Genomic DNA, 15,807 nt, shown 5'->3' with positions numbered 1-15,807 from the left:
CTTTTCTCAGAACCGTCCCAACCACAGGTTAACCTTTAGAGTGTTTTGTACAAGGACTCCCAAGTCCCTTTGCACCTGAAATTTTTGGATTTTCTCCCTATTTAGAAAATAGTCTGCACATTTATTTCTACTACCAAAGTGCATGGCCATGCATTTTCCAACATTGTATTTAATTTGCCACTCTCTTGCCCATTCTCCTAATCTGTCTAAGTCCATCTGGTTCCTCAACCCTACCTGCCCCTCCACCAATCTTCACATCATCTGCAAACCTAGCAACAAAATAGATTCCACTTATTCTGTCATCTAAATCACTGGCATATAGCATAAAAAGTAGTTCTAACACTGACCCCTATGAAACACTACTAGTCACTAGCAGCCATCCAGAAAAGGATCCTTTTATTCCCACTTGCTGCCTCCTGTCAAACAGCCAATCTCACCATGCCAGTAATGTTCCTGTAAAAGTAGAAATTGTAGAGGCATTGGCCATAATATTTCAGGTGTCTGTAGATTGAGGACTTGTGCCTGTGGATTGGACTATTGCAATCACCATTGTAGAAAAAAATAAAGGATTTTGAATAATCTTAACATCTACTGATCAGTCATTTCATCCTCTTGGGGAGAAAGTTCTAGAAACAGTAATTATGCATAGGTGTAGTCATTTGAACAAGTGTGGATTGGATTGACGAAGCCAATGTGAATTTGTTAAAGACAAATTGCATTCAACTAACTAGATCATTTTTTTTGACAGGATCAATGAGGGAGATATGTTTATGTACATTCTGATTGCCAAAGGTGTTTGAAATGATGCAAACTAATAAATTGGTCATCATGGTTGAATGTCTTGGAATAAGAGCATAAAAGGATCATTTGTTAAGTACCAGGGAGCAATGGTAATCAAATAGAAAACACAAAATGCTGGCAGAACTCAGCAGGCCAGACAGCATCTATGGGAGGAGGTAGCGACGACGTTTCGGGCTGAAACCCAAAGGTTGTTTATCTGACATCAAAATAATTCAGATGTTTGAATATACTCAAGCTTGGAATCATGACTATTGCTTTTCCAAATATAAGCCAATGATTTGGATGTGACTGCATCGGGTGCAATTTCTAAATCTGTAGGTGATATATAGCTTGAAGGCATAGTAATCTGTTAGGTCCATAGTAATTGACACCAAAGTGTTGACATTTAATACTGAGGAAGGTAAAGTTTTCCACTGTCGTTCTCATCGCTTTAATTGGCGCAGAGTAAAGGAGCTGACCATAGGTTTGTATTCCACCATTAGGAATTGACTTAGTGCACAGCAATGACCCGAGTAGCACTCCAGACCAAAACCCCCGGAGATTGCAGAAACACCAGATCATTCAGTTGGCCCAAAGATATATTCTTAAAAGGGAAATTACAGGCTACAATCGATCTCAGTTCAGAAGAGTAAGAAGTACTGTACATTAAGAAGAAGTTGTCCAGTAACTCTGTAAGCTGCCTGCAAGATGTTGCCATTGGTCACTGGCGCCATCTTGCCAGAACCTTGCTAGTGTCAGTGGAGCTTGCTGCTAATCTGCCTGAACTGCTGGAGCTACGGTGGGAATATATTGGAAAGATTGCATATTTTGTATTTGAGACTGTGAAGCAAGAAATATATGTAACATTAATACTCAATGTTGAAGAACACATTTAGCTATTTATAACCTTAACACTGCAAAATGGAAACTTCTCCGTTTATTTTTAGCATTAACTCAGTTTTGCTCAGTACTATTTTTGCTAAAAATGGTATGAAGTCAAGCAGTTACTGAACAACTTCTTCATATGCATAAAGCCTTTTGATCATCTATACCAACCATGGACATGGGTATTCTTCTGCAGTATGATTTTTGTGAATACTGTATTCCTGAATACCAAACTATATCTACAAACTAATAACTTACCTTGAGTTTCAAAGATTCAAAATCATATGGACTTGGGGTGAAATCTGTGTGGACCCTGGCACGGCCACAGAACGGTCCTAAGTATGGAGGTGGAACGTTATCTAATTGGACACTGTCTCTACTGCTGGCTTCAGAATCCGGGGTAAATGGGTCTCCACCTGGTTAAGAAATATACACTTGAATACAGTTTCAATACCTGTGGTATTAATATTTTTATTTAAAGGAACTCTTTCAAACATTAAGTTAACTGTTTTGGTGAATTTAATGTTTTCTACTGTCACTCTTCTGTTCTTAGTTGAATCCTTCATGTGTTGTTTTACTGCAAGATCAAAAAATGAAATAGTGTTGGGAGATGGTGTCAAATAATGAAGACTGTACAATAACACTTTGACACTTCCTTTTTTTCTCTTCCTGGGTCATGACCAGTGGTCCATCACTTTTCAGACATCATTGCCCCAGGAAATCTACACTCTTTGGTATCCAACCTCATCCCAAACTCTTAATCCCAAACTGTCTGCTTCAACCTCTTTCACAAATCATGCAAAGTGTCTGGTGAAACTGCATTTCAGCCCACTTTATGTCTTTTCCATCCATACCTTTTATCTCACCTTGTGCAAAGGCTCTCGATCAACTCAATTATTTTAAAATACTCTGCTACTATAACAGTTTAGAGTCACAGGGAGACAACCACAGGAAACAGGAAGGATAAATGAAGATGGCAAATTGTAATCATTGTTTGATCTTTTGTTGTTCTTAATAGCATAATTATTTGACAGCTCTGATTTTCAATTTATCATTGAAAACAATAAAGATTATTAAATACAGTGGATTCCGGCTAATAGGTCCTTTGGTTAATTAAGGTAGCCACTTATTTGAAACAACTCTTAAAGAATAAAAACTAATCAAAAAGATAGCCTTTAGTTTATTTGGGACACTATGCTGCTTAATTGAGACAGGAGACTGTTGCCAAGCAGCTTCTAACTTGCGTTGGTCATGCGCACATGTAGCCATTAGATGCTAAAATATGCTTAAAGCGAATAGATTTTAAATAGAGTCAGCTTGTGTTCTAAAGCAATGATTTTTGTCACTGTTAGTTGGTGAGAAATAAGCAGCAAGACTATTCAGTACAGTTTTGCACACTGCAGTTTCAAGCATTGAGGCTTGGTGATGCCAGAAATGGCTGGGAGTGAAAATGAAATGATTTCATAACTTCACCAAGTTAAGAACAATTACGAATTTGAAGATATCGACAATCATCTTGAATGTTACAATGAAAATGAAGATTTGGAGGATGCAATTGTTGAAAGCATTGTATGAAGGCAGGTCATGAATTCCATTTGGTGTCTGCACTGATTTTGTACATTTACGGTCAATCAAAAGAACATGGTTAAGTTCACTGGATGAATTCCTCTGTTGATAACTGTTGGGAACTAATAGAGTTTTATGGTACTGCAGTAGTATTAGTAGTGTTCTAATTTGTTCTCTACTTCTGTTAAATAATTTGTTACTCTGTTAAACAGTGTTTTGACTTTTTTATAACTTTTTAACTACTTTTGTGAAACTTTGGCTAATTGAGGCAGCCGTTTAATCGAGTCAAATATATCGGTTACATTGGGTTCCAATTAACCAAATCCACTGTATCTAGGATGCAAACTACAACAATACTTCATTTTAGAAAAATTTTGGAATGATTCCCATGTTCATTACTAAACACAAACAGAAGGTATTTTTGCACATTCCTGTGGCTCACAGTTTGTGCTCCATGATTACTGTGGCACTTACTGTTTGATGCCTGTCTGCTGAGAGGACTGTTGACATACTCTTCTGATTCACTGGCTGAGTATGAGGCCCTGTCCCCTAGTCTTAGATGCATGAGATCATCAGGAGTCATTGGAGACATGGGACCTTCTTCTGCATTGTCAGTCTGAAGACAGAAGTTGCAATAAATTAATATGAGCCACAACTTATATTTGACTGCCAGTTTAACAGCCAATCTTGATATATGATGTTACCATTAATAACAGGTCATTGTCAATTACATCTTTTCTAAAATTTCCTTGTACAGTCTTGTGGTGAACTACATTTACCTGTCTGGACATGCCCCACCCCGCTGACTGCTCCTGTGGCTCCTCCCACAGACCCCTGCATAAAGGCGATTGGAGGCACAGCTCCTCCCTCAGTCTCCAGGATGTTGTGTGATGGTCTCTTGCTGCTGACTGCTCTCTTCCAGCTAATAAAAGCCTATCTTGACTCACATCTCCGAGAGTTATTCATGGTGCATCAAGTCTTCAGCCTCCTATTTCTTGCACAGGTCAGTTCTGCCTGTCCCTAAAGTACTCCTGGTAAGATTGTCCCGAGAGAACCATTGTTTTCACCTCTTTTGCTCTTCAGAATAATTTCTTCCTATCTTAGCTCTATTCTTTTCCTTGAGCAGCCTTTCCTATCGCTTTCCCATTTGTCTGGCTGCATTTGTTATGTTGTAAAACTTCACTTCACTCACTTTCTCCAGGTCAGAAGTATAGATATGGGACCACAAGTAGGGCCAAATTTTCATTGGATACAGTATGTCCAGACTTATTCAGGGTGCTTCTCTCTCTTCATTTTCCCTGACATTAATGACTATGACAGTACTGCTTCCTACACTTGGACAAAGCAAAACAATTTGCCCCATTTGCTGCCAATTTGCACCTTGGTCCTGTTCAAATGGTCAATATCTGACTCTTCCTTTGACACATCTATCTCCAACTCAGGGATTAAGTTAATTACTAACATCCATCATAAATCCAATGATTCTCACAACTATTTTGTCTTTGCCTCCTTTGTCCCTGCTTCCTGAATGTGGTGTAGCTGGTGTGTCTGCTGTCTCATTACCCCAATGACCTGATTCGTTCCTCATACCCTATCATTCTGTAATGCTCAGTTTGATGCATATGACCATGTACCAGTGAGGAAAGCCCCCATTCCCACCACCCGCCCACGCCCGGAGGAATAGGCTCTATGTTGGGCCACAGCTGATGTGAGGAAGATGCTAGCCGGGGCCAATTGATGTCATGCAACAGGGTCTGATAACGTACTTGGTCAGGTGCTGAGGATCTGTGTAGCCCTGTTAACAGAGATTCTAACAGATATCTTCAACATTTCTCTGGAACATTGTCCCCTCAGGCTTCAAGGCAGCCACCAGTTCCCAGCGCCAAAGAGAGGAACCTGCTCAATGACTACCCTCATTAATCCCAACAGTAAAGAAATGCTTAGAGTGGTTAGTTATGGATCTCACTAAATCCCATCTTCCTGCTACATTGGGCCCTTTCCAGTTTGCTTATCGCTCAAATTGGTCCACTGATGATGTCATAGCCTCTTCCCTCTTCCCCATCCTGTTCCACCTGGAAAATGTTGCCTCAAAATCCCAGGATGCTGCTTATTGACTAGTTCGGCATTTAATATGTCTATCCCTCAGAAGCTGGATTGCAAGCTGTCCTCATCACCTCTCTCTGTAACTTGGAATGAAATCTGTATGGATCCTGGACTTCCTGCCAGAAGGGCCACAGTTAGTCCATGGTGGCAGAATCATCTTTAGCTCCATCACACTAAGCACCGGCACTTCCCAGGGCTATGTGCTCAGCCTGCTGCTGTTCACGTTTCTGCTGCGTGGCTGCACTGCCTGATCCGGATCAAAATGAATCATCAAGTTTGCTGATGACACAACAGTGGTTGGCCTCATCAACAACGGTGATGAGATAGCGTAGAGTGAGGGGGTAGAGAGACCGCTAGAATGGTGCGAACACAGCTTGAGTCTAAAAAGATGCTTGTGAACCTTAGGAAGGTGCAGGCTCCATTTCCTGAGGAGATAGGGGTGAGCAAGTCTCCCCCCCACAATCCCCATTTTAACCAATTTTTACAGGAGAAACTTTGAGAGTGCCCTGACCAGCTGCATCACCATCTGATCAAAGAATTGCAAGGCATCAAACTGCAAATCCCTACAAAGCAAGGAGAGGACTGCTGAGAGGATCATCAGGGTCTTTATTTCACCCATCAGAGATGTTTATCAGGAGCACTGTGTACGTACGGCCAGCCTTTAGCATTGTCAATGATACCTCCCATCCATCCAACAATCTCTTTGGCCCCTACCATCAGGCAGGAAGTAAAACAGCATTAGGAAAAGAACTGTTACGATACTGAACTGCATCTTCTTCTGGACCATGAGACTATTGAAGCTGCCACCGCCCAGGTCTCATCATGTCTGAAACACCAGTGGCGTTATATTGTTTACCTTTTAACTCGTATCATATGTGCACCTTATATTTTGTTAATTTATTTGTGGTAAATAACTTTGAATTATGTGTGTGAGTTATATGTACTGTGTTGTTCACCTTGGTCTGGAGGAACATTGTTTCGTTTGGCAGTGTATGTGAATGGTTGAATGACAATAAACTGAACTTGAACTCTGTTACTGTCTACATGGAATTGGGTTTTCTACACATGCTGCAATCTCCTCCCAGGTCACAAAAACATGTAGGGCAGTATTTTATTTGGACACTCTATACTGTCTCTAGAGTGTAGGTGAGTGACATGCTGTGGGGGGAGTTGATGGAAATGTGGAGGGAATAGAATAGGATTAGAGTTAATAAGACCATAAGGTAATAAGACATAGGCCCATTGTGTCTGTTCCACAAATTAATCATGACTGATTTATTTTCCCTCTCAACCCCATTCTCCTGCCGTCTCCCTGTAACCTTTGATGCGTTTACTAATCATGAACCTATCAACTTTAAATATACCCAATGACCTGTCTTCTACAGCTGTCTGAGGCAATGAATTCTACAGATTCACCATCCTCTGGCTAAAGAAATTCCTTGTCTCTGTTATAAAGAGACATCCTTCTATTCTGTGGATTCTCCCTTGAATGCAGTCTTCCTATCCACACCCACACTAGATGGGCCTTTCAATATTCAAAAGGTTTCAGTGCGATCCAGCCCCCTACCCCCCGATTTCCCCCATTCTTCTAAACTCCAGTGACTAAAGGCCCAGCACCATCAAACACCTATATGTACAGTAATGAGCAACTGATAGTTAGCATGAACTTGGTCAGCTGCTGGGCCTGCTTCTACTCTATATATCCAAGCCTTTGTCTTCATTCCATTCACCTCGTTTCCATTCTTCATCATATCTGCTCTGATGATACAAAATTCTACACTAGATTGTTACGAATGTGGAGCAACTCTGAGGGGCCGAAGGGTATAAAGTCGCCCCCTCCTTTTTGAGAATCGCAGGATCGCTATTATTTCGGGTCTGAGACCCAGGAAATGAGAGAGATACACAGCATGTCAGTAATGGGAGAGACACAGGATAACAGCAAAGGCAGTTGTTATAGACACCGCAGAATACACAAGGTTTGGAATGTCTCCTGACATAAGCGGAATGGAACCACTGATTATTGCTATTGTCTCTTGGAGAAGGAATTGTGTATTGAGTACTGTACTATTCATTGAAACCCCTCAGGGGACAACCAGAGTGGTCTGGTTGAGGGATTGCATCATCCCAACCTGATTGACATCTGAGACCCCATGAGTGAGGATAAAAGTCATGTCTGCGGAACACCCCTCAGACACACCAGGAGAAACGCTAGAAATCCAGTGATAGCGTTTTATAGTGAAAGCCGGTGAGAGCTCGTGTGTGTCCTCCCTTGCCTGGGTGGCGGGCTCATCACGGAAGAACGGTTTAGCTAAAGGAGAGGTCACACTTGAACAGCCACACCAACGAGACACTGACGGGTCGAAATCATAAAGGAAGGTTGGCAAAACCCATAGTGGTAACTGTTCCCATTCTCCTATCTCTCTCTCTCTCCAACAATTGCAACACAGCGACAAACAAACGACGGCAGCCTGTGTGAACTGAAACGAACTGTATATTTCCATCGGACAATTCATTATCCCCTAGACAACGATAGAGCTTGTTTCTTATTGATCATTATTATACCCGCACTTTTAGGTTTAGTATTGACGACGTATATTATCTGTATATTTGCATTGATATTATTTTTGGGTAGTTTTACTAATAAATACTGTTGAAAGTAGTATCATCAGACTTCAACGGACCTCTCTATCTTTGCTGGTAAGTGACCCAGTTAAGGGGTTCATAACAAGATGTCCTCCTTTCCACATAAAATGTTTTCCCCTCTACTAGCCCACCCCCCTAAATAGAGAATATACTGCTAACCACATTGTAAGCAGGAACAAGAAAGAAAGTCACATGTTAATCTCTTTTGAGACATTTCCCCAACTCATTTCTACCATGGAGATGGACTCATAATTCCCCATGTTGCCTTCACATCAATTAACTATATTCGAGACTCTCTTCCCAAAGTGAATGTTTTGAAATTCTGATAGCTAATACTTTACTATTTTAACCCTTATTTTAAAAAATAAATTGATAGACAACCTCTTTTCAACTGGAACTCTCAGGAATTTTATTAAATGTCTAATCTTTTTATTTGACTTTGTTTTAAAACATGAACTATTTTCTTCTTTGCCGATCAACTCAAGCCAGTGTGTATGCAGAAATCTTTTCCTTCCCAGAGGTTCCAGAAATATTTTTCATTTAATGCTAATTCACGGTGTAAGATGGTGTTGTGGTGACAAGATGGAATTATGAAAGAGATTTTACCTTTTCTTCTGCTAAAGCTTTCACCATCATTCTGCCAGTCTTCCTGTTCATAGTACGTGAAATAACCGCTCGCCATTTCTTTCCTAGTTTGCTTCCAGCTTTGGTGGCCTCTTCTGGGCTTGCTGCAATGGTGTCAGCCGCCTCTGTCTGAAAATAAAATGTCAGGTTGAATTTCTATTCTGGGTGTAACAGGCAAATATGTAACACTGACTCTATTTTGACACTCTTTATTTAATAGTTCTACCAAGGTGTGAAATTATTTAATTCTAAATTGGTTAACGCCTTTTCTAAAATATTGGACAATGTTTTTCATGGGATGGTCTAGCTTTGTGACTTGTGTTGAAAGGGTGCTGCTAAAACTCAGCAAATTGCTATAAACACCAGCGTGATAATGATTTGAGTATCAGTCAGAGGGAACTTGAGGGATAAATGTTGTCCGGATTACTTGGGAGAAAATAAAATCACCTGTTCCTTTTTGATATATTAGGTGAAGCTCAGTAAACACCTAGAAAAGACATATTAAGTAAATGGAGGCATCCCCTAGATAGCATTAAAATAACTGGGGCTGCCACCTTTCTCTCTTTTGCCACTCAGAAAATCTACTTTACCTGACTTCCAGATAGGTGACATTATGCCTTTGATCATTGTCCCCAGTTGCAATTAGCCTGCAGAAGATTATTCATGAGTGGTGATTAAAACATCCCTGGCCTTCCAAAATGGCTTTCTGGCCTGTTTTAAATTGCCTACTGGATTATTTGGTTAGTCAGTAATTTCCCTTAAATACTGTTTACTTTATCCAATTGCTTCAATGAAACATGTCAAATAGGCAAACTCAGCTAATAGATTGCCAACCTGATTACAACCCATTTCATGATCTTTGTGGTTGGTTGGTGTGAGGGTAAGTCCCACTGAAAATATTGTAATAACAGCAAGATTATAAGGCGACACTCTCTTCTATTTTAATATAATTTTCTCATTTATTCTGCAACAGAGTTACTCATCAGACTTACATTTTCATTTATGCTGAGCTGTTCATTAACCAAAGGCGAAGACGGAGGCTTTGAGCGATCAAAGTGCTTGAAACTGCTTGACCTTTGTAGGGAGAGCTAACAAGAGAAATGATAAACATTATTGTCATTTTGTATTAATTGAATAATACTCACAAGAATGAATGAGTGTTGATATTGATTTGAATTGATTGATTTGAATATATAGGCACAGTGCCTCCATGTTGACTTTCCTGAATTCAGTACTTTCAAGTTGTCATTGACATTATTGCTAGATCATAATTCCATGAATTTCCTTTGTCAAGCATAAGATATAAAAATAAATATATATTTACATAACATATATTAATAAATTATTTATAAATATACTAAACTAATGGCTAAACCAAGCAATTTTACTGCCTTCAATACTTCTGAGTTGCTGTCTATATTATTGTTAGCAATACCAATTCCATGATTGTGCCCTTTTTAAGCATAAAATAAGTAATTAAAATAAATGTTTTAAATGCCTCAACCCAACAGTTTAAATCATGGGTCTAAGAAAAAAACTATGACATACTAAAATTTATTATAATTCTCTCTATATACTTTAGTGGAGGGATTGACCAAATCATATTTTAAGAATGTTAAAATTGCTAATAAAATAGAAAATATGTGAACATTTTAAACTCTCACATGCCATATGAATCTCGAGGGCCATATTGGTTTGGTTTTTATTTTGTAAAAATCATTGAAGTAGGTCATGCAAATACAGGCTGAGCCTCAATAATCCTCAGGCATATAGAACTCAAAATTTTTATCACTCTTTGAATGAAAAGTATACTCATTTCAATCCTAAATAGCCTTATGCATCATTATAAGACTGGGATCCATTTCTACATTTCTCAGCCAGGTGAACCATCTTCTCTGCATTAACTCTGATGAGACCTCTTAAAATTTTGCAAGTTTCTTCTACACTCTAAAGAATAGAGGCCCAGCCTACTCAGTCTCTCCTCCAGTTGTCAGATCTACTATCACAAGTATTCTTAGGTTTATAATCCCTTCATTGTTTTATCCCTCCCTGTGTTTATAACCTCTCCATCCTCGTGATTACCTTCGAAATTTGTGCTTTCCACTTCTGAACTACTCTTCTTACATCATCATTTAGGAATTGATCTATCTCTGGCTCTCGTTGTCCACCCTCTTCTTTAAGCTATTTCCTGAACCCCACTTCTTTGAACAAGCTGCAATGGTCACTCTTGACATTCCCCTCTGTCTCAGTGAGGAATTTTGCCTGATTACGTCTCAGTGTGCAACTTGGGATTTTTTTTTAATTTAAGGAGAAATATCACTTCTGGTTGTGTATCATAAGTACAAGAACACAAAGGAAATAGGAATGGGAACAAAATTAGTAAAGGTTGGAAACTCTCAGCAGGTCAGTCAGCATCAGTAGGGTAAAGGAACGAGAGTCAACGTTTCCTTAGAAGTGAAACTGAAACATCAGGAGCTTGTGAGGAGGAGGGTGTCGCTGATGGTAAAACCAGGTTGACCACGGGGAGCAAACACGAGGAAATCTGCAGATGCTGGAAATTCAAACAACACACACAAAATGTTGTTGGAACACAGCAAGCCAGGCAGCATCTATAGGGAGAAGTGTCGACAGTGCTTCTCCCTATAGATGCTGCCTGGCCTGCTGTGTTCCGCCAGCATTTTGTGTATGTTGTTGACCATGGGGATGAGCTGTAAACGTCAGTGTGTAACTGGCAGCAGTTGAAGGGTAACGAGATCTGCAAACAAACCTGGATAAAATAAAGTTGGAGTTGTGAAAGGCAGAGCACGAGGACAAACCCAGCAGGAGAGGTAAAAAAAACAAGCTGAGCTAATATACAGAGGGATGACTGATACAGCCCAAGAAATTATGTTACCTGAGTTTTAGAATTCAGTATTGAGTCAAAAGCTTTAACTCTTTCACATCAGTTCCCCATATCACTCACTTCCGTAATCTTTAAAAGTTTATCCACTTCCTCTTTAAATACCTCTAATGGCCTGACCTGTACATAGATTCATCATTCTCTGTGAGAAGTGCACAGGAACATAGTCATGAAATGGAATGTTATTGCCTTAGTCAGGGGAAATCCAGTTATTTATTATTGAGATACAACGCAGAGCAGACCCTTCTGGCCCATTGAGCCACGCCACCCAGTAATCCCCCAGTGTAATCCTAACCTAGTTACAGGACAATTTACAACTGGTATGGCTTCGGTTTGTGGGAGGATACTGAAGCACCATCAATAACTCTCTCTGAGACATGAAGGCGAGATATCGGCTTTTATTGACTGGAAGAAAGTACAAGCAGTGGTTGACCACCATACTACATCCAGGACACTGAGAGGCCGGGCTCAGGCCTCAATCACCTTTATACAGGGGTTTGTGGGAGGAGCCACAGGAGTAGTCAGCAGGGGGCGTGTCCAGACAGGTATATGTAGTTCACCACAGATACACACACAGTTATGGGGAAAATATGCAAACTCCTTACAGGCAGCAGTGGGAGTGGGAATTGAACCTGAGTCGCCTGTACTGTAAAGCGTAATGCTAACCTCTACACTACAGTGCTGCCCCCTTTATGCAGGTGGTTGTGATACCTATTTCACTTCAATAAGCAGACTTCACACAAATCATTGTTTGGGTGGCAATGAGGTTGGGAACCCCTGCTCAAAACCTTTCTGTCCATGAGCCTGTCTAAATGTTCTTTAAATTTTATAATTGTACTTGCCTCTGCAGCTTCTTCTGCTGGTTGGTTTCATATTCCTACTATTCTCTGTGTAAAATTATTGCCTCTCACATCACTAATAAATCTGTCCCCTTCAGAATCTGAATCCGGTTTAACATCACTGGCATATGTTGTGAAATCTGTTGTCTTGTGGCAGCAGTACATTGCAATAGATAATAATAAAAAATATATAAATTACAATAAGAAGTATAGATATTAAATTAAATGAGTAGTGCAAAAAAAAAGGAAAAAGTTGTGGGGTAGTGTTCATGGATTCATTGTCCATTCAGATATCTGATGGCAGAGGGGAAGAAGCTGTTCCTGGAACATTGTGTGTGTCTTCAGGCTCCTGTGCCTCCTCTTTGATAGTAGCATGAGAAGAGAGCATGTCCTGGATGATGGAGGTCTTTAATACTGGATTTCAACTTTTTACGGCATAGCCTTTTGAAAGTGTCCTCAGTGCTGGGGAGGTTGGTGCCCATGTTGGAACTGGCTGAGCTCACAACTTTCTACAGGTTTTTCTGATCCTGAGCAATGGCCTCTCCATAGCATGCGGTGATGCAGCCTGTTAGAATGCTCTCCACAGTACATCTGTACAAATGTGTGAGTATCTTTGGTGAAAAAAAACAAGTTTTCCCAAACTTCCAATGAAATATAGTAGCTGGCGTGCCTTCTTCGTAATTACATCGATCTGTTGGGCCTAGGATAAACCTTCAGAGATGTTGCCATCTAAGAAAATGAAACTGCTCACCCTTTCCACAGCTGATCCCTCATTGAAGTCTAGTGTGTGTTCCCTTGACTTCACTTCTGAAGTTCACTATCAAATCCTTGATCTTACTGATGTTGAGTGCAAGGTTGTTGTTGCGACACCACTCTACCAGCTATCTCGCTATTATATGCCTCCCCAACACGATCTGAAATTCTGCCAATGGCAGCTGGCAAAGTTTTAGATGGCACTTGAGCTGTGACACAGTTGTTGGTGTAGAGAGAATAGAATAGTGGGCTAATCACACATCCTTTAGGTGCGCCGGAGTTGATTGTCAGCGAGGAGATGTTATTTCCGATCCACATAGACTGTGGTCTCCCAGTGAAGAATTCAAGGACCCAGTTGCAGAGGGAGGTACAGGGGCCCAGGTTTTGCAGCTTGTTTATTTAAAACTGGAGGACATACTTGTGTTGAATGCTGAGATGTAATCAATAAACAGCAGTCTGCCGTAGGTATTACCATTGTCCTGGTGATCCAAGGCCGAGTGGAGAGCCAGTGAGATTGTGTTTGCTACAGACCTATTGTGGCAATAGACAAGCCATGACCAACCTCTCAAAACGCTTCATCACAGTAGATGTGAGTGTCACTGGCTTAAAATTGTTGAAGCAGCTCACATTGCTCTTGTTGGGCACTGGTACGATTGGTGCCTGTTAGAAGCAGGTCTGACTGTAGCAGCAAGGCATTGAAGATGTCCTTAAACACTCCCTCAGTTGGTTGACTCAGGTTTTCAGAGCCCTACTAGGTACACTATAAGAGCTTGAAACCGTGTAAGGGTTCACCCTCTTGAAAGATGTTCTGACGTGGGCCTCCGAGACAGAGATCGCATGGTCACTAGATTACCACAGGGATTTACTCAGATGTAACTTTATTCTTCCATTCAAAGTGTGCATAAAAGGCCTTGAGCTCATCTGAGAGTGAAGCATCACAGCCAGTCATGATGTTCGATTTTGCTTTGTAGGAAGTAATGGCCTGCAAACCCAGCCAAAGTTGATGTGCATCTTATTCCATCTCCGATCTCAATTGGAATAGATTTTTGCTCTTAAAATAGCCTTCCATAGGTCATACATGGTGTTCTTGTATAGTTATGGATCACTGGTTTTGAATGGCACAGATCCAAGCCCTCAGCAGTCTACGGACATCCTGGCTCATCCACGGCTTATGGTTTGGTATGTTCTCGAAGGTACACGCTCATCCACACAGGTCTCAATGAAGTTCATGACAACTGTGGCATATTCATTCAGACCTGAAGATGAACAGTGACTCAAAGCAATCCTCTAAACGTTCATCCACCTCTCCTGTTCATGCATTGTTCATCTTCACCATTATACTTTATTGTCACCAAACAATTGATACTAGAGCGTATAATCATCGCAGTGATATTTGTATATTTATATTTACCACTGGTGCTGCAGTCTTCAGTTTCCGCCTATACCCCTTTCATCTTAAACCTATGCCTTCTAGTTTTAGACTTCCCTAAATGGGTAAATTACTGTGACTATTCAAGTCAAGTCAAATCAAGTTTATTGTCATTTTGACCATAAACTGCCGGTACAATACACAGTAAAAATGAAACAACGTTCCTCCAGGACCCTGGTGCTACATGAAACAGCACATCTATTCACCTTATCTATTCCTTAAATATTTTCTGTCCTAAAGATTGGTACTTGAACCATGTGTTAATGAAAGATTTGGATATATAGCTATTTCCCTTGAGTTCCACCTTGCATCTTATAATATTCAAATTCTGATCAAAAATATTCAAAAGTGATTCCAGCTTTTCTTCACATTTTCATTTTACCAGCATTCTACCCATCACATGGCTTTTGCTAGGATCCTGCTTCCTTTGTCTCAGTATCTCCGAGTTGTCCTGTTCAAATGGACATTCTTCACATATGGGATTGAACAATTGATGTCAGTGCTTCTTCATTTACGTATGAGCATGATCCTGTTTACGTTAAGTATCCCTACCTGGTACTTTCCAACAGGAGTCATGGGTAGATGTCATGACCCTAGATATTTCTCCCCACCTTAAACAGAAGTGCTGATGGCAATAGGAGATCCCCATTTATTCCACCGATAAAGTCAACCAAATGAGCCTGCCAATTAACCCTGGGACTTTCTGTGTGTGTGGTTAAGTGCACATGATACAGTTAATTTGCTCATCAAAGTGATAAAAGAAAACTCGTATGGAAAATGGATTACAAATGATGAGTTTAAGCATTATCCCAATGGAAACACTTTTAGCATGGGCGATCACATCTGTGTCCTATTATAAGCACAATAGGCATGCTGGAAATAAATCAATGTTTTTACATATACAATTGTATTTATATAATTAATAAAGCAGAAAACACAGTTCAGTTTTGTTCAGTTAAACTACTGGATGCCAGGATACAACCACCATGTCATTAACGGCTGTGATTGCGGTGAAATGGGCCTGAGTAATGTTAGTGGTGGATGAGGTGGGGGAGGTATACTCTAAACATCCATCCATCTTTCTGAATCCTTTACTTGAGCTTTGCAATTTTTAACAATTGATTTTTAACAATTTTGAACAATTGAATAAAGATTCCTACAACCAATTCTACTAGAAAACCAGAATTTTAAAAAGTAAGATGACTCAGGAAGGCAATGGTTTAAGATGACTTAAAGGGCAATGGGAATGGGGGAAATCTGTATAAACATCATCGATGGGGTCGGGG

At 40.3% G+C, this 15,807-nt stretch overlaps 1 protein-coding gene across 1 annotated transcript in view; it reads right to left on the bottom strand.

Annotated features, from left to right (window-relative positions):
* sash3 (SAM and SH3 domain containing 3) overlaps positions 1–15,807 on the bottom strand; it is a 58,704-nt gene that overhangs the window by 14,947 nt on the left and 27,950 nt on the right. Inside the window, exons 2-5 of the mRNA XM_059977155.1 lie at positions 9,594–9,689; positions 8,584–8,730; positions 3,706–3,847; positions 1,924–2,081 (exon numbers count right to left, since the gene is read on the bottom strand). Of these exons, the coding sequence (XP_059833138.1) occupies positions 1,924–2,081; positions 3,706–3,847; positions 8,584–8,730; positions 9,594–9,689 (543 nt within the window). The remainder of the gene's footprint in view (positions 1–1,923; positions 2,082–3,705; positions 3,848–8,583; positions 8,731–9,593; positions 9,690–15,807) is intronic.

The sequence above is a fragment of the Hypanus sabinus genome, chromosome 8 (genome assembly GCF_030144855.1).
Source record: "Hypanus sabinus isolate sHypSab1 chromosome 8, sHypSab1.hap1, whole genome shotgun sequence".
Taxonomy (NCBI): domain Eukaryota; kingdom Metazoa; phylum Chordata; class Chondrichthyes; order Myliobatiformes; family Dasyatidae; genus Hypanus; species Hypanus sabinus.
The sequence above is the reverse complement of the archived record's forward strand: the minus strand, read 5'-3'. Positions and strand labels throughout refer to the sequence as shown.